Raw genomic sequence first — 22,623 nt, forward strand, 5'->3', positions numbered from 1 at the left:
CCGGCCGCTAGGTGTCAGCCTACAACTATTTTCACACGTGCTAACTACCATCGCATTCTAACGGGGTCTATGGTTCCGCAATGATGATGCGCAGGAGTGCGACGGTAAAGCATGACGTCATTCTCCTGAGCGGAAGAGGAAAGTTGTGTGGCGTAAACACGTGTGTGCGGAGGAGAGTTGACCATGTCTGAGTTAGATCGTGTCATGTGAGTACCGGAGCGCTTTGTGCCCTGTCTGTACGGGTGCACCTGACAGGTTTTACTCCATTTTCCTGATCTCCTTTGTGCTGGAGTTCTCACATGTATTATCTGATTTCTTTTTATAGAAAACCGAAGACAAGGAGAGCGAAGAGATTCCTTCAGACCAGGGAATCTAAGCTCACTGAGAATGACAAAAGTGTTATGCTTATTAAAGGGGGGAATGCCAACATGACAGTGACACAAGCACTCAAAGATCTGGTAGGTATGGCTGTCAAGTGTTAAAGTGTGACTAGGGCAATCTTTAGTCCATAGACCCCCACCAGTTGCTGAATTTTGATGGTTCATCTTGTGGTATAAAGTATCTGCATGTCTGTACACCAATCACTCAATTAAAGGGGCTGGGTAAAGCATGGAGGCTGCTTTGGTGGTTTCCCCCTCACTTGTGTTCACCAGCTGTACTATGAAAAGGTAAAGGGCATCTGGGCAAACACCGGAGTGATGGCAGTCTGGCAGATCAGAAACTAAAGGCATATTGGGGGAGATCTATCAAAACCTGTCCAGAGGAAAAGTTGCCCATAGCAACCAATCAGATCGCTTGTTTCATTTTTAACAAGACCTCTGCAAAATGAAATAAGCATTCTAATTGGTTGCTATGGGCAACTTTTCCTTTACACAGGTTTTGTTATATCTTCCCCATTATAGCGATATGCCATCACTTTCTATGATGCAAACAATGTCCCTTCACTTATTAAAGCTTTATGACTTTAATCCTTTATGTAACAAGTCTTTCTGACTTCTAACTGAATAGTACAGTAGATTGCACGGTCATAGCGTAGGGAACTGGACATAGCAGAACCTAACTCCAGCATTAACAGGACCTTGCGGTGCCTTTTAATTATTAAAAATGTCAAATGGTTTGCTTTAGTCCCATATTTGTCATGAAATCCAATTTTTAAGATATTAAACTGTCATTCTGACACAGCTGAAGAATAAGTCAGCACTAACATCATGAATTGATCCTCCGTGTCACAGATACGATTTCTGAAGCTCAAAATTGGCTGGAAATGCACGTGTACAGACCGCATTCAATCCTATGAGCCGAGCTGCTCATTTTCCAAGAGTATCTGACTTTTCCATCAGACGAAAAAAGGGGCAAAACAAAAGTGGATAATGACCTGAACATAGTTACTAGCTTACTATGCTTATGTCATAGGATTAAATTGGGGTCCATGACTATCTTTGCACAGATATGATTGCAGCTGGTTTTGAGCTTCAAAAATTATATCTGTGCCACGGAGGCACTAATTATAATGTGAATGCACCTTAAAAGGGGAACTCCGGTGGGGGAAAAAAGTTTTTAAGTCAACTGATGCCATAAAGTTAAACAGATATGTAAATTACTTCTATTAAAAAATCTTAACCCTTCTAGTACTTATCAGCTGCTGTATACTACAGATAAATTTGTGTAGTTCTTTCCAGTCTGATAACAGTGCTCTCTGCTGACACCTCTGTCCATGTCAGGAACTGTCCAGATTAGAAGCATATCCCCATAGAAAACCTCTCCTGCTCTGGACAGTTCCTAACACGGACAGAGGTGTCAGCAGAGAGCACTGTTGTCAGACTGGAAAGAACTACACAAATTTATCTGTAGTATACAGCAGCTAAGTACTGGAAGGATTAATATTTTGAAATAGAAGCAATTTACAAATCTGTTTAACTTTCTGGCACCAGTTGATTTAAAAACATTTGTTTTCCACTTGTTTCCACTGGATTCTTATTTTTAGGATCTTCGAGTAAATGGCTCAAATGCATGACTGCAGGCAGCACAGTGTTAATCCGTTTGGTCACTTTGTAACACTAGTCTCTTAAAGGGGTACTCCACTGAAAAACATTTTCTTTTAAATCAACTGGTGCCAGAAAGTTAAACAGATTTGTAAATTACTTCTATTTAAGAATCTTAATCCTTCCAGTACTTATCAGCTGCTGTAAACTACAGAGGAAGCTCTTTTCTTTTTGAAATTCCTTTCTGTCTGACCACAGTGCTCTCTGCTGACGCCTCTGTCCATGTCAGGAACTGTCCAGATCAGGAGCAAATTCCCATAGTAAACCTCTTTTGCTTTGGACAGTTCCTGATATGGACAGAGGTGTCAGCAGAGAGCACTATGGTCAGGTAGAAAGGAAATTCAAAAAGAAAAGAACTTCCTGTGTATTATACAGCAGCTGATAAGTACTGGAAGGATTGGGATTTTTTAATAGAAGTAATTTACAAATCTGTTAAACTTTCTGGCACCAGTTGATTTAAAAGAAAATTGTTTTCCATTGGAGTACTCCTTTAATTAGTGATGAGCGGCAAGGGCCACATTCAAATTTGCGATATTTCGCATATATACGGACGAATATTAATGAAATTCACATATTCGCTATATTCTCTTTCATAATTAACTTTTTATTTTTTCCATGCAAAAATTCGTAATGAAATTAACATGGTGCGCATGCACGATTATATCTTTCACCTAAAAGAAGGGAGGGGTCAGTGTCTTCTGACTGGAAGTGCCGATATTTGCGTATTCGCGAATATTATCATATTTTCGCATTTTCACACACAAAAAAATATTCGTAATTCTGAATATATCACTATATTCTAAATATTCGCGAAGTGCTGATATTCGCTAAAAAAAGCATTTTGAATATTCGTGCTCAACACTACTGTGTTGTTCAGGGCTCTGTAGTACTCAATTTAAACTCTCTGGCATGTGAAGCTGTGTTTTTGTAGCTTTCTGGCAAAGAGACTCTGTATAAAAATTAAAGTGCAGTTAGTGGAAAGGCTTAGCAATTCTGTAGGCATAATCATGCAGACAATATATCCTTATGGCCATGGCATTGTATTTGTTTTCTTTGGAGCCAGCACTATGAGGGAATTTATTAAAGTGTGTGCTGTGTTGATGCTTTTTAGCGTTTTTAGCTGCGGTGAATTAAACATACTTTTATCAAAAAGGTGAATATGTATGATAAATTTGGAGCAACCCACAAAACAGTGCTCAGCCTACTCCTGTTTACTACCTCAGCTTCTGTGTCCTCCGCTTAGGGCTTTTATTAGTTCCACAGTCACCATTTTTTATCCAAAGCCAGAAGTGGGTCCAGCATGAAGGAAAATAATATTCCGTTATTCTTTGTTCCTTTTGTGTCATTCTCTTAAAAATGCTTATTGCTCACTTTGATATTAACAGATTTTGGTGTTTTTTTTTTTTGTTTTTTTTTCCAGCAATCCCTGAAAAAACCAAACTGTTTGATGTATAAAAGGTAAGTTATAAACAACGCTTATGACTAAGCCACCATACTACCTGTACTTTGCAACAATGGTAGTGGGTAAATATCACAGTAACATGTAAAATGAACAGCAGGACCCAAGATTTTACAGCAGAAGCTTGCCCATAGCATCACACTTGTTTTCCCATGGTACAATGCATTCAGAACTTTTCCAAACCATTTACATTTTATGTTGCGGCCTTGGAATAAAATTAAAGTTTAAAAAAATAAATCCCCCCCCCCCCCCCCACCTCATTCTGCACTCCTAGCAAATTTAGTGGACACAAGTTATTCAGAACTATAGTCCAGAAACAGATTTTTGGCACTATCACACAAAATTTCACCTATTTCTACTATTTCTTTTTGCCAGCACACCAACATGGCACCTCTCCAGTTTCTGCATGTACTTTGGGGTGCTATATCACACGCAAAACAATCACCATGCAAAGGACAGCACTCTTTACTTCTGTGTAGTAAAAATATATATATTTTTTTTTTATTGCTTTGGAATCATTAAAACAGCATTTTTGGAGTTAACAAACATTTCAGTAAAGATTGGGTTACAGCTGTTGCGCGTGTATCTTACACTTCATCAGACCCTGTTATAAGTTATTTAGACCTTTATGTTATGATCATCTTTGAAATGTTTCCCCACCTGTGGTAGTTTCAATTGATGGACATTATGTGGTAATTATATACACCTCTGTCTATATAAGGTCTCACAGCTAATGATGCATATTGAAACAAATACCAAGCAATGAGGGGAAAAGAACTGCCTGTAGAGCTTGGACATGATTGTGTGTGGTCACATATCTAAAAAAAAAAAGGGTAGAAAACATTTCTGCTGTCCTGACGTTTCCCAAGTGCATAGTGGTGCTTGGGGAATTTCTTAAATGGAAGATGTTATAAACTATGACTTTTCTTTTAGATGGCCACCCCACCAACCCAAGTAATGTGGGGGGGAGAAGAACCTGTTTGCAGATGTGAGAAACATCTACAAGGTCAGCCTTCATGGCAGCACTCTACCAATCTGCTTTATGATAGATTGGCCAAAAAATAGCCTCTCCTCAGTAAAAGACACATGAAAGCCTGCCTAGAGTTTGTAGAAAAAAAAAACACTTGCACTATAGGAAACAATATTCTCTCGTCTGAAACCAGGATTCAATGTTTTAGCCTTAATTCTAAGCGTCATGTCTGGAGAAAACCAGGCACTGCTCATGTTCACTTTCTAACTAGACAATGACCATAAGCACACAGCCAAGACAACATAGGAGTGGCTTAGGGACAACTCTCTGAATGGTCTTGAGGGGCCCAGCCAGAGACCTGACTAGAACCCAATCAAATATCTCTGGAGAGACCTGAAAGTTGCTTAACACCTGTTTCCAACCTGACAAAGCTTAAAGGGGTAGTCCAGTGGTGAAAAACTTATCCCCTATCCTAAGGATAGGGGATAAATTTGAGATCGCAGGGGGTCCGACCGCTGGGGCCCCCTGCGATCTCTCTGTACGGGGGCCAGGCTCTCCGGCCAGATAGCGGGTGTCGACCTCCGCACGAAGCGGCGGCCGACACGCCCCCTCAATACATCTCTATGGCAGAGCCGGAGATTGCCGAAGGCAGCGCTTCGGCTCTGCCATAGAGTAGTATTGAGGGGGCGTGTCGGCCGCCGCTTCGTGCGGAGGTCGACACGCCCCCTTCCCGCAGGCTTTCGGAGCTCCGTACAGGAGATCGCAGGGGGCCCCAGCGGTCGGACCCCCTGCGATCTCAAACTTCTCCCCTATCCTTAGGATAGGGGATATGTTGTTCACCACTGAGTCACCACTGGACTACTCCTTTAAAGGTACTCCACTGGGGAAAAAAAAAAATTCTAGATCAACTGGGGCCAGAAAGTTAAACAGATTTGTAAATTACTTCTATTTAACCCCTTAAGGACTCAGCCCATTTTGGCCTTAAGGACTCAGACAATTAATTTTTTACGTTTTCATTTTTTCCTCCTCGCCTTCTAAAAATCATAACTCTTTTATATTTTCATCCACAGACTAGTATGAGGGCTTGTTTTTTGCGCGACCAGTTGTCCTTTGTAATGACATAACTCATTATATCATAAAATGTATGGCGCAACCAAAAAACACTATTTTTGTGGGGAAATTAAAACGAAAAACGCAATTTTGCTAATTTTGGAAGGTTTCGTTTTCACGCCGTACAATTTATGGTAAAAATGACGTGTGTTCTTTATTCTGAGGGTCAATACGATTAAAATGATACCCATTATTACATATTTTTCTATTATTGTTGCGCTTAAAAAAAACCAAATTAGTACGTTTATAATCCCTTTATTTTGATGACCTCTAACTTTTTTATTTTTCCGTATAAGCGGCGGTATGGGGGCTCATTTTTTGCGCCATGATCTGTACTTTTTTTTGATACCACATTTGCATATAAAAAACTTTTTTAAAACATTTTTTATAAAAAATTTTTTAAATAAAATGCATTAAAGTAGCAATTTTGAACTTTTTTTTTTTCCGTTCACGCCGTTCACCGTACGGGTTCATTAACATTTTATTTTAATAGTTCGGACATTTACGCATGCGGCAATACCAAATATGTCTAAAATTTATTTTTTACGCTTTTTGGGGGTAAAATAGGAAAAAACGGACGTTTTACTTTTTTATTGGGGGAGGGGATTTTTCACTTTTTTTTTACTTTTTACTTTAAAATTTTTTTACATTTTTTTTTTACACTTGATAAGTCCCCATAGGGGACTATTCATAGCAATACCATGATTGCTAATACTGATCTGTTCTATGTATAGGACATAGAGCAGATCAGTGTTTTCAGTGATCTTCTGCTCTGGTCTGCTCGATCTCAGACCAGAGCAGGAGATGCCGGGAGCCGGACGGAGGAAGGTGAGGGGACCTCCGTGCGGCGTTCTGAATGATCGGATCCCCGCAGCAGCGCTGCGGGCGATCCGATCATTCAATCAAATCGCGCACTGCCGCAGATGCCGGGATCTGTATTGATCCCGGCACCTGAGGGGTTAATGGCGGATGCCCGCGAAATCGCGGGCGTCGGCCATTGCCGGCGGGTCCCTGGCTGCGATCAGCAGCCGGGATCAGCCGCGCATGACACGGGCATCGCTCCGATGCCCGCGGTTATGCACAGGACGTAAATGTACGTCCTGGTGCGTTAAGTACCACCGCACCAGGACGTACATTTACGTCCTGCGTCCTTAAGGGGTTAAAAATCTTAATGCTTCCAGTACTTATCAGCTGTTATATGGTCCACAGGAAGTTATTTTCTTTTTAAATTGCCTTTGTCTGACCACAGTTCTCTCTAACACCTCTGTCCATTTTATGAATGGCATATACACAGAGGTGTCATATACACAGAAGTACTGGAAGGATTAAGCTTTTTTGAACAGAAGTAATTTTCAAATCTGTTGAATTTTCTGGCACCAGTTGATTTTAAAAAAATAAATAGAAAAAAATTTCCAGTGAAAATCTGCAGAGAAGAATTGCAGAAATCCCCAAATCCATTTGGCTGGAGGCCTTAATCACTGCCAAAGGGGCTTCAATGAAGTACAGAGTAAAGAGTCTGAATACATATGTCAATGCAATATTTTAGTTTTTTCTTTTCAGTTAATGATTTTTAACATTCTGTTTTCACACTCGAATTATGGGGGTATTAAGTGCAGAATGATGGACGGAACTTGATATTTTATTTTAGCACAAGCTCACGACATAACAAAATGTGAAAGGTTAAGGGTCTGAAGACTTTCCGAATACAGTATAAATCCTGGTGCCATATCTTTCTTACGTACGGGAAACACATGCACCCAGCCATCCAATTGATGTAAGAGAAAATGTGATTTTTCTAGAAACTTTTTAGGAATAAATTAAAACACAACATTGCGCAAGAAAACCAATGTATCATAGGATACCATGGGAAGAAGTGAACCAAACATAAAGATAATCTTCTGTTGTAAAGGCTAAGATAATAACCTATTATTTACTAAGTCTAGAGATATTCAGACCATTTTTCCCAAAGGGTGAGCCACCAGTTCCTCCATTTTCATGTGTAATAGAATGCTCTCACCCCAATCAGCTGTTGTGTTTTCTGTCTCCCTCTCATTTCAAAACACATACTGACCATTTTCATTGAAAAGACCACTTTTGATGCAATGATGGGTGGTTGTCTTAAAGGTTGTTTTTTTGTGTGCATATAAATAAATCATACCTTTCTGTTTTATACATATGCCTTTATTTCAGAGTATGTAGAAAAATAGTTATTTGAAAGTGTGAAAATTCTAGGTAGTTAAGAGGCCTTAATTGATATTTAGAAGTGTGATTGTTCCCGCGCTGCAGTGTTCCTGCAGTAGCTCTGTCTGTCATGAGGGCCCAGTGTTCACCTAACATGTATTCACCTGGTTGCCCTATTATGCCATCAGTCTGTCCATCTGACCTTTCCTGTACTGTAGTCTTTTAGTTTTCATTTGTGTTGTGACCTGTAAATACCTGTGTAGTTAATGTCACTGTTTTCATGATTAATGTATCAGGAGTATTCAGAATTAAATAGACAAGAAATTATCTCTTTCAGGAAAAATATGACAAGGCCCTTTGAAGATCAGACATCCGTGGTAAGTTAAAGAAAAAAAAAAAAATGTACAAGTTTACTTTGCAACAAGGTTGTTAGTAAACATTTTGATCAAAAAGTACAAGCCCAATCGCCTTGTCAAGGCCACCTAGTCAGAGTGGGTCCCTAACCTAACACTGGCGTAGCGCCAGGCAGCGACCATTGCCTCCGCGACACCATGCGCACAGGGTGAACGACCCAGTGGCCAGGCAGCCCCACTGCTGCCCGACCAAGCCCCTGGCTCTGAGCCACTCCACCCCACAGACAAAGCATAACAATAATCGCCGCAGTGCACCACACCAGTGTGAACACCTACCATATGCTCCCTGCCAGAGGGCTGGGAGAATGTTAGGAGGTAACCCGTATCCAGTCTCCTGCTGGTTAAAAATTCCTGGGCCGAATGGGTGGAGCAGAGTGCTGGCTATGAAAGAGGGGAGTGACTACAATTGTAAAACACAAAGAAAAAGAAACACAGCCGCACATCCACAATTTGTAATTTGATCTACTTGTTTCTCAACATAAATTAAAAAACTAACAGGTTGTTAGTATACATTTTGATCAAAAAGTACAAGCCCACTCGCCCATTTTCTTACAGAAAAGGATTGCAGTAACACATGTTTTGCTGTACACATGTTCCCTTTGTGTGTATTGGAACTAAACCAAAAAAGGGAGGAAATATGAGATAATGTCACACCAAACTCCAAAAATGGGCTGTACAAAATTATTGGAACCCTTAACTTAATATTAGGTATAGATAGCCCTTTACAAAGCCATTCCTACTGGCGAAACGTCGGGCGGGCTAGCGTCGGCTTTTAGACAGGGACTCTTATATGCATTCAGTATGAGCTAAAATCTGTAGTAAAATAAAAAGTGGTGACATAGCAGGCGAAAGTGTAGATACCTCATTGGGAAACAGGAAGTCCCCCATGAGTGACAGCTACAGTCCAATTATAATATCAACAATACCAGCATTAAGTAGGAGGGCGAGAGAGACCCTCCCCTACGATAGGACACTTCTCTTCTCTACACATTAATGAGAAGGTGTGAAGACCTCCCATAAGGTTACTGCTATAGCTATATCTACACCATTTTCACCAATAACAATAAAGGAAGGCAGAAATAAGCCTCCTAACATAAATTGGTGCTAGGGCACACCTGTTATCTCACCACCAGCAAGGGAAACATCCCATAAATAATAATAAAAGTAAATTATAGACAGAGTCCCTGATAATTTTAAAACATTACTATTGGTTATATGTGTGACCAATAATTTATTTTCATGCATATCAATAAAGTAAGCTTTTAGTGGTAGCCTAGAGTAGGGTTTTTTTTTCCCGAACGGGGTTCCCCCCCCCCCCCCCCAAATGGTATTGGTAATTATTAATGTTGCCCTGGGATCCACACAGGATATAGGAGTTTAATATTTGGTTACACACCCTTTGGAAAGAATAATTGAAATCAGTCGATTCCGATAACCATCAATAAGCTTCTTACACCTCTCAGCTGGAATATTAGACCACTCTTCCTTTGCAAATTGCTCCAGGTCCCTCTTATTGGAAGGGCGCCTTTTCCCAACAGCAATTTTAAGATCTCTCCACAGGTGTTCAATGGGATTTAGATCTGGACTCATTGCTGGCCACTTCAGAACTCTCCAGCGCTTTGTTGCCATCCATTTCTGGGTGCTTTTTGACTTATGTTTGGGGACATTGTGCTGCTGGAAGACCCAAGATCTCGGTTTCATGATGCCGTGCACATATTCAAGGCACCCAGTGCCGGAGGCAGCAAAACATCTCCAAAACATCATTGAACCTCCACCATATTTCACTGTAGGTACTGTTCTTTTCTTTTTAGGCCTCATTCGGTTTTCAGTAAACAGTAGAATGATGTGCTTTGCCAAAAAGCTCTATCTTGGTCTCATCTGTCCTCAAGACGTTTTCCCAGAAGGCATTTGTCTTACTCTAGTTAATTTTGGCAAAATATAGTCTTGCTTTTTTATGTCTGTGTCAGCAGTGGGATCCTCCTGGGTCTCCTGCCATAGCGTTTCATTTTATTTAAATGTCAACGGATAGCTCGTGCTGACACTGATGCTCCCTCAGCCTGCAGGACAGCTTGAATATCTTTTGGAACTTGTTTGGGGCTACTTATCCACCATCCGGGCTATCCTGCGTTGACACCTTTCATCAATTTTTCTCTTCTGTCCACGCCCAAGGAGATTAGCTACAGTGCTATGGGTTGCACACTTCTTGCACACTGTGGACATAGGCAAATCTAGATCTCTGGAGATGGACTTGTAACCTTGAGATTGTTGATATTTTTCCAGAACAGACAGTTCTCTACTCTGTTGTCCATGCTTAGTGTGAAACAATGCAAAGTCTAAGTGAACTTTTCTCCTTTTGATCTGCTTTCAGGTGTACATTTTATTTTTATTTATTTTTTTAATATATTGCCCACACCTGTTACTTGCCCCAGGTGAGTTTAAAGGAGCATCACATGCTTGAAACAATCTTACTTTTCCACAATTTTTAAAGGGTGCCAATAATTTTGTCCAGACCATTTTTGGAGTTTGGTGTGACATTATGTCCAATTTGCTTTTTTTCCTCCCTTTTTTGCTTTACTTCCAATACACACAAAGGGAATAAACATGTGTATAGCAAAACAAGAAATACTGTGAGAAATACTTCATTGACTAGAAAAATGTTAGGGGTGCCAACATTTACGGCTATGACTGTATTTAGTGTTGGGTTAGGGACCCACTCTAAATAGGTGGCCTTGACATGGCGAGTGGGCTTGTACTTTTTGAACAAAATGTAAACTAACAACCTGTTTAGTTTTTTTGAATTTATGCTGAGAAGCAAGTAGATCAAAATACAAACTGTGGATGTGCGGCTGTGTTTCTTTTTATCTGTTTTACTTTGCAACTTGTCTTCTCCTTTTTATTGAATTTTCGACCCATGCTAAAGGTCCAACTTCTCTAAGGGTACATTTAAACTATTGAAATACAGAATGGGGAAATTCCAGTGCAGCAGCTTCCCATTGTTTTTAAAGGGGTTATCCACCATGAGGTGATTTTAGTACGTACCTGGCAGACAGTAATGGACATGCTTAGGAAGGATCTGCACTTGTCTTGGGGCTAAATGTTGTGAGGTTACCATAACACTGGCTGGATTTTTGTGAACTGGTATTTCCTGTTTGTTTTCTTCCTTTGCCTACAAATCTCCATTTCATTTTCCTCCCTCCCACACATCAGCCACCCCACCCATTGAAACATAAATGAGCTGCATCCATTCAAAAGACTTGTGGTTTTCAATCAGGGTGCCTACAGCTGTTGCATTAGTTGCAGATTGATCTCTCTCCCACCAAGTGATCGCTCCACCCATTGAAGCAGACAGGCTTCCTTGTCATCTGCTGACTAGTGAGTCAGGTCTCGGACGCATTTCAAGCTGGGAAAAATCTGACAACTAATTTTGTATGCTGCTAAAAATAAATATTGGGATGAAAATCACAAAGAATTGTGAGAAGACCATCGCACAACTTTACAGCCCCTGTGGCATAGTCTACTAAAAATAAAATCCTGGGATACCCCTTTAATGGAATTCTACTGCATGTTGCACACTGCTGAATTTTCCGCCACAGAAATTCCAAACTCTGACAACATTTCTGCGGAATCCGCTTAAATTTAAATTTTTCAATAACAGCACGTATCCTAGTGCTAACTAAATAAATCAGTGCCTGCTGTGGCTGTGATTTTTAATTTTTTTTGTTTAAACCAAACACAGGAGTAGACAAAATTGATCTACTGACTTTTTTTTTTTTTGTTTTTTTTGTTTTCTTCAGCCAAAAAGTAGTTCCATTAGGAAGGGAATGTATGAATACTTTATTTATATATCTTTTTCCTTCTGTGTCCAGTTCAGGTTTTGGCTTCAAATACTGCATGTGTGATTTTGGTTTTAGGATGTTATAAGAGGTGTAATTTTTGCCACAGTTTTGCTGCGATTATGGAAATAGCAACAAAAGACCTATACATATGCCATAATTGTTTATTAAATTTCCTCTTCATATAATTGGCATCATCAGTAACTATATATTATAACATTTTATTTTCTAGGAATTTTTTTCAAAGAAATGTGACTGCTCCTTATTTGTATTTGGGTCTCATAATAAGAAACGCCCAAACAATCTGATTTTTGGTAAGTTTATTGGACTGTATAAATGCACTGCTGTCTATAAAATGTAGTTGTGTAAATTAAGCACGTACACTTCTAGTGAACGCTTTTATTGGGTTTAATGTATACTTTATTAAATAGGCCGTAAGCTTCCACAGGTTTACATATGCTGTTTCTCATGCTCCACAGTGCCCTTTTCGACTCGAGACTAAAAAGGATTGTTTAGATCAATAGGTGAAGCATATATAGAGCTTGTACTTGAATCAAATTACATGCATACAGTGGGGTCGCTTAAGTTACAATATTAATTAGTTCCAGGACGACCATTGTATGTTGAAACCATTGTATGTTGAGACCATAACTCTATGGAAACCTGGTAATTGTTTCTGAAACCCCAAAATAAGAAATAGTGAGGTTCAAAGAAAAATAAGTTAACTAATTAAGATAAAGCAATTCCTTACACATAAAAGCAAGAAATATCTGCTGGAAGCTGTAAATCACTGTCTATGTACTGTAGAATACCCCGAAGAAGCTACTGTCGCAAAAAAGTAAAATGGAGCTGCCCCCACTTGGTGTCCAAAGGAGCAGCTCACCGTGGTACAGGTAAAGAGTAGTACAGAACATGTAGTACCACCCTGTACTGTAGGGTGCGCTACCAGACAGCCAGGAAGTGCATGTACTTATTTAACCCCTTAACAACAATGGCCGTTACCGAGGTATGACGCGGGCTACTGACTCGAGCCCGCGTCATACCGGCCAGCCCCCAGCTGATTCCTGTAGCTGGGGGCCGGCGTTAATAGCCGACATGCGGCGATCGCAGCGGGCGGCTATTAACCCTTTAGATCGCCGCTGTCAAAGCTGACAGCGGCGTCTAAAGGTGCCTGTATCCAGTCCCTGGTGGTCCAGTGATCGCTCCCCCGCAGCGCGATCGCGGGGGAGCGATCCACTACTGAGGTAGTCTGAGGGCTTACCTCTCCTTCTATGTCAGCTCCGGCTCTCTGAATGATACAGCCTGGCAGGACCAGGCTTTATCAATCGAGTGCAGAGCACACAGGTGAATGGGATTGTATGTAATCCCATTCATCTGTATGAGGAATCAAATGATTCCTCCTAAAAGTCCCCTAAGGGGACTAAAAGTGTAAAAGAAAAAAAGGTAAAAAAAAGTTTAACACACACACATTAACCCCTTCCTTATTAAAAGTTTAAATCACCCCCTTTTCCCAAATTCCATATAAATAATATATAAACATAATAAAAATAAACATATGTGGTATTGCCGCGTGCGTAAATGTCCGAACTATAAAAATATATCATTCATTTAACCGCACGGTCAATGGCGTACGCACAAAAAAAATCCAAAGTCCAAAATAGCGTATTTCTGGTCACTTTTTTATATCATGAAAAAGTGAATAAAAAGCGATCAAAAAGTCCAATCAATACAAAAATGGTACCGATAAAAACTTCAGATCACGTCGCAAAAAATGAGCCCTCATACCACCCCATATGCAGAAAATAAAAAAGTTATAGGGGTCAGAAGATGACAATTTTAAACGTATACATTTTCCTGCATGTAGTTATGATTTTTTCCAGAAGTCCGACAAAATCAAACCTATATAAGGAGGGTATCATTTTAACCATATGGACCTACAGAATAAAGAGAAGGTGTCATTTAAAAAAAAAATATACTGCATAGAAACAGAAGCCCCCAAAAGTTACAAAATGGCATTTTTTTCTTCAATTTTGTCGCACAATGATTTTTTTTTTCCGTTTTGCCGTAGATTTTTGGGTAAAATGACTGATCTCACTGCAAAGTTTAGGTGCAAAATTGAAAGGGTTATGATTTTTAAAAGGTGAGGAGGAAAAAATGAAAGTGCAAAAACGGAAAAACCAGTGGTCCTTAAGGGGTTAATACAGGTGTATTACCATTGAAATGGCATTTCTGATTGGTCAGTTCTTTCAGAAATGGACATGCTTTTCAGATCTAAACTGTCCGTAGCATTGTATGTAGAGTATGGCTTTAAGTTACAATGTTCCAGAAAAGACCATTGCTTGTTGAAAATATTGTAACCTGAGGCCATAAGTGTAAGTTGAGGGCACACTATATAGGGTTTACTTGCCCAGAAACATACAAGCACATCATGCAGTAAGTTGAAATATATTGTATTGGGGTAAAAGAGTTATTTTAGGTTAAAATTACTTATCCCCTATATGCAGGATATCGTATGTGTCCGATCATGCGGGGTGTGACCCTGGAACCTCCAGCAATTTTCAGAATGGGTCCCTGGGTATTTATTATGAATGAAGCACTGAGCCACTTTTATTGTCTGTGTAGTTGTGGGCTTGTGCTCAGCTCTTTGTCAGTTCCTATAAAGACTAAATAGAGAGGGGCGACTCTCTGCTCCATTTATATCACATACCTGGTGGGCAGCATTTTGGCGATCATGCAGGGTCCCATTGTTTGGCTACCTGTGATCTGGGGAGTATTCTCTATGCAGAGGAGTATTTTTTATTTAACATGGAATACCCCTTTAACACTCCCCATCAGAGCTTAAACCTAATTTGGACTGACTAGTGTTTTAGTGGGTAGGCATGTCAGGTTGTGTAGGGGTCCCTGCTGTTGACAAGAAGGATAGTAACCCCAAGGTGTCTTTTTATCTTTTTCCTTACATTTTTGGTTCAAATGGCGCTGTCATTTCAACAAAATATGGACCTGTCAAAACTTCTGTCTGTTCGGGGTCTGAGCGTTCACACCTCCAACAAAGGCTAGGGCGAGTAGGGAGTAAGTGTTAACTGCTTTTACTCCCCTTTCTGCATGTATGACAGGAGACAAGCTTTTACAGAAAGTTTATGCCCGTCTCATGACACATGCCCAAAACTGGGAGTGATCGGCCGGGAGCATATTCCTGCGGTTCTACTTATCAGTTGTTTTGAACCCTCATACTTTTGACCAGTCAAATGTCTTATTGTATTATTATTTATTATTATTATTACATTTTTTGTGACGGTGACACTTTTTAAACATTGCGTTTTCATATATTTGTGATTCTAATTATGCAAAAATAATTTTTTCATTCATTGCAACTAAATGTTTGTTTACTAGGCCGTATGTTTGACTTTCATGTGTTGGATATGATTGAGCTAGGCATGGAGAAGTTTGTGTCCTTACAAGATGTTAAGGTATGTTTCAGATCTCAGGTTTATCTTTTGGTTGGGCACTTTTTTGTTTTCAATAACGTGATAAATTTAGTACAAGTGTAATATGATTACACTGACAAGAAATTCTGTTTTACCTTATGAAAGTAAAGCCACCTGTAGAATGCTATGTATTATAAATGTGACTTGGGTCAAAACATCAGTAAACCTAGTTTACCTAGTGTTTTGTTAAACTCCTTCTCACCCTGTGCATCTAGAAAGTCATTCTGCTATATGTAGTACAGTCATTGTGGACCCACAGAAGCTGTACCCATGCCATCACTCGCAAGTGTCAAACAAAGGTGCCCAAATCAGCTAAGTGATGCCAGACCAACAAAGAGCAAAAAGTATAATACAGTATATGTTTTTATTTGAGTTCTTCTTTTGACGTTTTCAACTGGTTTTCTTTTGACATGAGCACCGGTGCATGTGCAATTTGGGGAATACTGATGTCAATGGGGGGGGGGGGGGCTGGTTAGGCCTGCTCTTCTTGAACAAAAAGGGAACACCTACCTGGCAGACCCGTCGTTTCCTTGTATTACACGGAAGGCTAGGTATTATGATGTTTAATTGCTGATAGACAGCTGATCCCTGTGCTGGCTTCTTTTTAACCTCTTAAGGACGCAGCTCATTTTCACCTTAAGGGCGGAACTATTTTTTTGCACATCTGACCACTGTCACTTTAAGCATTAATAACTCTAGGATGCTGTTTCCGATTATTCTGATTCTGAGAGTTTTTTCGTGACATATTCTACTTTATTTTAGTGGTAAATTTTTGTCGTTACTTGCATCCTTTTTTTGGTGAAAAATCCCCAAATTTCATGAAAATTTTGCATTTTTCTAACTTTTATGCTCTCTGCTTGTAAGGAAAATTGATATTCCAAATACATTTTATATTGCTTCACAAATACATTAGGTCTACTTTATGTTGGCATCATAAAATGGACATATTTTTACTTTTTGATAAAATTAGAGGGCTTTAAAGTATAGCAGCAATTTTCAAAATTTTCATGAAAATTGCAAAAATCTGAAGGGACAGATGTTACAGAACTACAACTCCCAGCATGCCTGGGCAGTCTAGGCATGCTGAGAGTTGTAGTTTGGCAACATCTAGAGGGCTACCGTTTGGGCACCACTGTAATAGTGGTCTCCAAACTGTGACCCTCCAGATGTTGCACAACTACAACTCCCAGCATGCCCAGACAGCCTTTGGCTGTCTGGGCATGCTGGGAGTTGCAGTTTGACTTCCACTAGGAAGGCATCAGTAAAGATCGCTTTACTGCCACCTCCCTTCATGCTCCACGCCGTCGCCTCCCTACCTGCGCCGCTGATCTCGCTGATGTCACAGACGATCGGCGGTCCCCACAGCATCTTCTCCACAGGTACCGGCCGCCATCTTCTTCCCCCCCCCCCCCCCGTTCTGCCCGACATCCAGGGGTGGGCAGAGTGGAGGGTTTCCATGGCAACCCCTGTCTTCAACTGCCATTAGTCAGCACAACTAATGACGGGGGATAGGAGGGGGTTGCAGCACTGCAACCTCGCTCCTATCCCTCAGGATTATCGGGGCGGTCACTGACGGCTCCGATCATCCCTATTTTCCGGGTGAACGGGTCACCAGAGACCCGATCAGCCCGGAATAGCAGAAAATCGCATGTCTGAATTGACATGCAATTTTCTCCGATCGCCGACATGGGGGGGGGTTGTCTCAGGACCCCCCTCGGCACTGTGCCGGGATGCCTGCTGAATGATTTCAGCAGGCATCCCGATTCGGTCCCACGGGCGTATCCATACGCCCTACATCCTTAAGGACTCGGGATGCAGGGCGTATGCATATGCCCTGCGTCCTGAACAGGTTAAAAAGGGGTTCTCTTTATATGCATCCTGAGAGTCTAAATAATAGACTACCTTTAGGGTGCTTTCATACCTGTGTTTTTTTTGTCTATTTATTTAGGGTTAAGTTTTTAGGTGGGGGTTTTGTGCTGGTCTAGAAATCGTTTCTTACATATGCAGAGTTCATAGCTTGATATATACACTGACCTTCTTTACTCTTGTCATGTCTTAAAGTCTTCCAAGTGTCCTGAGGGAACTAAGCCTCTGTTGATATTTGCTGGTGATGCTTTTGAATTAAATGAAGATTATCGGCGACTGAAAAGCCTGCTAATAGGTAATGCGAAACACTGAACATGTTACCAATAGGCATTTAAAGCCAAGAAATGTCCCCACCCAAGATACATACAAGATAATATATTTTAGTCCCGAATTACTTTTTTTCTGGAGCAGCCTGTAAGATTGTTTTTATTTTCCTTCCATGTTCCCTCTTGTTTAGAATTACCACTTGTCAGAATTTACCATTGCTCTAAATTCATGGAAGAACTTTTTATATTTTTAACCCCTTAACAACCATAGACGTGTATACACGTCCATGTGCTGTTAAGCAGGGATGGCACGGTCAATGGCGTACACGTAAAAAAAAAAAATACCAAAGCCCAAAATTTAGCATTTTTGATCCCTTTGTATACCTGAACATTTTTTCTAATCAAAAAGTCCCATCGAAACAAAAATGGCACCTATGAAAACGTCAGATCATGGCGCAAAAAATGAGCCCTCCTATAGCCCCATATACGGAATAATAAAAAAGTTATAGGGGTCAGAAGAGGAAATTTTAAGTTATAATTTTAAACAGAAGTAAAACAAAATCAAACCTACCGTATTTATCGGGGTATACCACGCACCGGCCTATAACACGCACCCTCATTTTACCAAGGATATTTGGGTAAAAAAAAGTTTTTTACCCAAATATCCATGGTAAAATGAGGGTGCTTGTGTGCGCGTGTATACCCCGATATACCCCCAGGAAAGGCAGGGGGAGAGAGGCCGTCGCTGCCCGCTTCTCTCCCCCTGCCTTCCCTGGGGTCTAGAGCCCTGCTGCCGGCCCTTCTCTCACCCTGGCTATCGGCGCCGCTGACGTCATGCGCCGCGCAGCGCATAGCAACGACGCCGGGGACGCAAGCCGGAGGCCTGCAGCAGCGCGGACCCGACCAAGGTAATTATGCCACCGGGGATGGGGGGGGAGGCAACGGGGCAGCGGCGCTGGCAATGGGTGCCGCTGCCCTTTCTCTCCCCCTGGCTGTCGGCGCTGGCAATGGGGTGCCGGCACCGATAGTCAGGGGGACAGAACGGGCAGTGGCGCCGATAGCCAGGGGGAGAGAAGGGCCGGCAGCAGGGCTCTAGACCCCAGGAAAGGTAGGGGGAGAGAAGCGGGCAGCGACGGCCTCTCTCCCCCTGCCTTTCCTGGGGGTGTATCGGCGTATAACACGCACATAGACTTTAGGCTAAAATTTTTTGCCTAAAACGTGCGTGTTATACGCCGATAAATACGATATATAAGTTGGGTATCATTTTAATCATATGGACCTACAGAATAAAGAGAAGCTGTCATTTTTACCGACCAGTGCACTGCGTAGAAACGAAAGCCCCCAAAAGTTACAAAATGCCTTATTTTTTTATTTATTTTTTTCGCCATAGATTTTTTGGTGAAATGATTGATGTCATTACATAGTAAAATTGGTAGTGCAAAAAACAAGCCCTCATGGGTCTGTAGGGGGAAAATTGAAAGTGGTATGATTTTTAGAAGCTGTGGAGGAAAAAACGAAAGTGCAAAAATGAGAAAACCTGTGGTCCTTTTTAAGGGGTTAAATCCTCAGTTCGTGTTTTGGTGTGAAAGTTTTATTGTTTTTTGTTTTTTCATTTTGTAGATTTCTTTAGAGGACCAGTGGTGCCTGCTGTCAGACTTGCAGGACTGGAGCATGTCTTGCATTTCACAGCAGTGGACGGGAAGATTTTAATGCGTAGTTACAAGTATGTGTTTTAACTTTGTCTGGGTTTTATTCTTGTTACTTTTCTTATTGCTGTGAAGTGGACAGAAAATCCCAAGGTAGTTTTCCTTTCGCCATATAGATAAAGAGGCACCCAGGAAGATTTATCCCTGTGACTTAAAATGTTTGTTTTATTTTTTTTATTTTTATTTTTTTACTTTTTATTTATTACTTATATGCTTTTTTGTTTTATGTTGTATCTGCAATAAGTGGCGGGGGGGAGGGGTGAACAAATGTTAGAGATTTCCACACAGAGAATGCCCCTCAACTATTCACAGCACAGGTAATGCATATCTGATCATGGGGGTCTGACTGCAGGGGGACAGGGGTCCTATGTCCCTTAATTTGAATTGAGCAGTCATAGGACATGCACACTGCGGCTCTATTAATTTCTATAGACGGGACATACTGTACTTGGCTGTCTTCATCTTGCCCATAGACCATAACTGATCAGACTGAGTGTCTTTCATGGGAAAAGGTGTTAGAGTTACAACTTCTCACTAATTCCATTTATAGGCAAATAGTATCCTGAGAATGGGATTCCCTTGTCCTCCCATTTAAATGGATTAGCAGTCAAGCATGTAAGCTGCCATTTTATTCACGCACCATGAGACCTTTTTTTTTTTTTTTTTTTTTTTTTTTTTTTCATATCTATTGTTTTCTGTTAATTTTCACAGGGTACTCTTAAAGAAGTCTGGGTGCAGGACACCCAGAATAGAGCTGGAAGAGATGGGGCCTTCTTTTGATTTTGTGATAAGAAGGACACATCTTGCATCTGATGACCTATACAAACTGGCTCTGAAACGCCCTAAAGCTCTTCAGGTACTACACAGTCAACATTTGTTCCTAAAAACTTTATTTTTATTTTCTAGTGCAGTGGTAGTTTTGCTTGAATGTTAGAGATGTTGACATTTTTTATGTTTGTAGTTTAAGGGTAGGGTGAAACATGATGTATTTTGCTGCATATTTTCTGCCTCTGATTTTGCTATCCATTGACTTTCAATAGGTGGGTAAATACGCAGACGCAAAATAAGGCACCTGTTACCCTAGGAAATATTTTTACTAAACTTGTCCTTTAATCTCCAGTTGATGTTTGCTGATTGTTTTGTGTTGTAAATAGGCAAGGAAAAAGAAGAACATATCTCATGACACATTTGGTACACAGTATGGCAGAATTCATATGCAGAAACAGGATCTGGGTAAGCTACAAACTCGTAAAGTTAAGGCACTAAAAAAGACACCAGCTAAGAGAAGGTCAGCAGAAGATGAAGAAAGCAGCCCAAAGAGAAGCAAGAGTGAATGACACATTGGACTTAAGCCATAATGCTTACTATTTTTTGGGACTTTTTGACTGGAGTACAGTCTTCAGTGCAGCGTTCACCGTCAAGGCAGACTATAGTGTATGTTTTTATGGCATGGGCTCTGTGCTCTGTTCAATATATATATATATTTTTTTTCCTGTAAGGGCACTTTTTTACGTATATGTAATATGCATTTAACAGCACAACAATTCTCATCTCATGATTGGCTTAGTAAATGCTTGTCTTGGGAGTAGGCTGCAGAGATGAGCAACAGGGGATCAAGAAAAGAAAACCCATAGCTGCAGCATTACCAAACATAGCAGTAGAGTATAGTTGTGTAGGGTGTTTGTTTTATTTTCTAAGTGACTGTTCACAATCATCCAGTGTCTAAGTTTAGACTCCAGATGATTGGACTCGCCGGACCGGCACAGACAGGGGAACGCATCTTGCTGCGTTCCCCTGTCCATGCTGCATATACCTGTCAGGCAACTGATGGTTTTGACTGATGACAATCAAGAATCGGTTGTGCCATCAGTTGTGAACAGTTTATGTAAAAAAATAAAACTGAGCCTGACACAACTGACATGTGTAAACCTAGCCTAAGACCTGGAATACCCCTTTCAATATGTGTTGAGAAATTGTGCCTTCTTCTTTATACAAACAAAATGTTCTGTTGTGCATAGTTCAAATAAATCTGTCTGAGCCCTGCATAGTTTTTCTCCCATAAATACATATATAAATAAATATATTTCTAAACTTACGCGCACACACTCTCTCAATCTGTTTAGTCAAGTAATGCATGCAAAACTCAACACTAGAGGTCACTGTATGATAACCAGAATAATTTGGGAATTTCACAGTGGAAGATTCCCACAATACAATAAATGTTGTACACACCTCCAAAACTTTATAGAATTAAAGTGTACATCTGGTGCTTTTTTATTTTATTTATTTTTTTGAAAAATGATAGCATGTGATGCAGTAGGAGGCAAAGCTTACTGCTCCACCTCCAGCATGAGACTCAGTGTAATGTTGTTCTGTGACATTGGGTCTCGTGCTGGAGATGAAATGGGAAGAATAGTCTGCTACTGAATAGTTATATACAGCAGTTAGAATGGCGCCCTATTTCGGTGTCTATTTTAAAATTCATGATATTTTGAAAGATATCTGAAAAGGTAAATCCTGACCTAAAACTATATACAGTGGGGCAAAAAAGTATTTGGTCACCCACCAATTGTGCAAGTTCTCCCACTTAAAAAGATGAGGCCTGTAATTTTAATCATAGGTATACCTCAACTATGCAACTAGTGGAGAAAATGAAAGACAGAGCTTCCCATAGAGTAGTATATTAAATATGGTTTGAATGCAATGGTAAGTAATAAGTTGTGCTTGCTCACCTTATTGGGTTGTGTGTGGCACATAACAACCTGGATCAGCGTTTATGCAAATACGGAACACTGCAGCCGTCCGGTACTTCGATTCGGGGGCCTCCCCCCTCGATTGTGAAATGTTCAGGGGAAAAAGAAAAAAAATTCCGGAACATCGGCGCTAGCAGTTTGTAGGAATAAAATCCAATGGAATCTTGTGGTAAAAGAAGGTTCTTTATTGGCCACGTCAGAAGCGTTTCGAGGTGTAAATACCTCTTTTTCAATGACCTTGGCAATATACATACATACATACATACATACATACATACATACATACATATATACATACACAAAGAGGCTTTTTAAATAGTAAAAATTGGTGCCAATAACGGGCAGCCGGTGTGTCTCAGAGGTGTCATAGACATGCGCTGGGTGTATCGCTACTCGATGACATACCTCAATGTTTCATTCATAAACTGCTAGCGCCGATGTTCCGGAATTTTTCTTTTTCCCCTATACCTCAACTATGAGAGACCTAATGAGAGAAAAAAAAATCCATGAAATCATTGTCTGATTTTTGAATTTATTTG

General features: G+C 40.5%; 1 protein-coding gene across 1 annotated transcript; it reads left to right on the forward strand.

Moving 5' to 3' along the window:
• Positions 1-50: 50 nt before the first annotated feature.
• On the forward strand, positions 51-21,426 carry RPF2 (ribosome production factor 2 homolog). The gene is made up of 10 exons (XM_056566334.1): positions 51-206; positions 326-458; positions 3,463-3,500; positions 8,100-8,139; positions 12,241-12,322; positions 15,399-15,475; positions 17,555-17,654; positions 19,246-19,348; positions 20,043-20,187; positions 20,486-21,426. Exons 1-10 carry the CDS (start codon positions 184-186, stop codon positions 20,666-20,668), a joined length of 924 nt encoding a protein of 307 aa, XP_056422309.1. The 5' UTR covers positions 51-183; the 3' UTR covers positions 20,669-21,426.
• Positions 21,427-22,623: the final 1,197 nt, after the last annotated feature.

Source organism: Hyla sarda, chromosome 3, assembly GCF_029499605.1.
Source record: "Hyla sarda isolate aHylSar1 chromosome 3, aHylSar1.hap1, whole genome shotgun sequence".
Taxonomy (NCBI): domain Eukaryota; kingdom Metazoa; phylum Chordata; class Amphibia; order Anura; family Hylidae; genus Hyla; species Hyla sarda.

What these genes read in the sequence shown, in the direction of transcription:
- RPF2 (XM_056566334.1), top strand. Translation starts at nt 184, where the DNA reads ATGTCTGAGTTAGATCGTGTCAT. An exon ending in CCCAAACAATCTGATTTTTG is followed by an intron (nt 12,323 to 15,398) that starts GTAAGTTTATTG and finishes TTTGTTTACTAG; the next exon opens with GCCGTATGTTTGACTTTCAT. An exon ending in ATTTTAATGCGTAGTTACAA is followed by an intron (nt 19,349 to 20,042) that starts GTATGTGTTTTA and finishes TAATTTTCACAG; the next exon opens with GGTACTCTTAAAGAAGTCTG.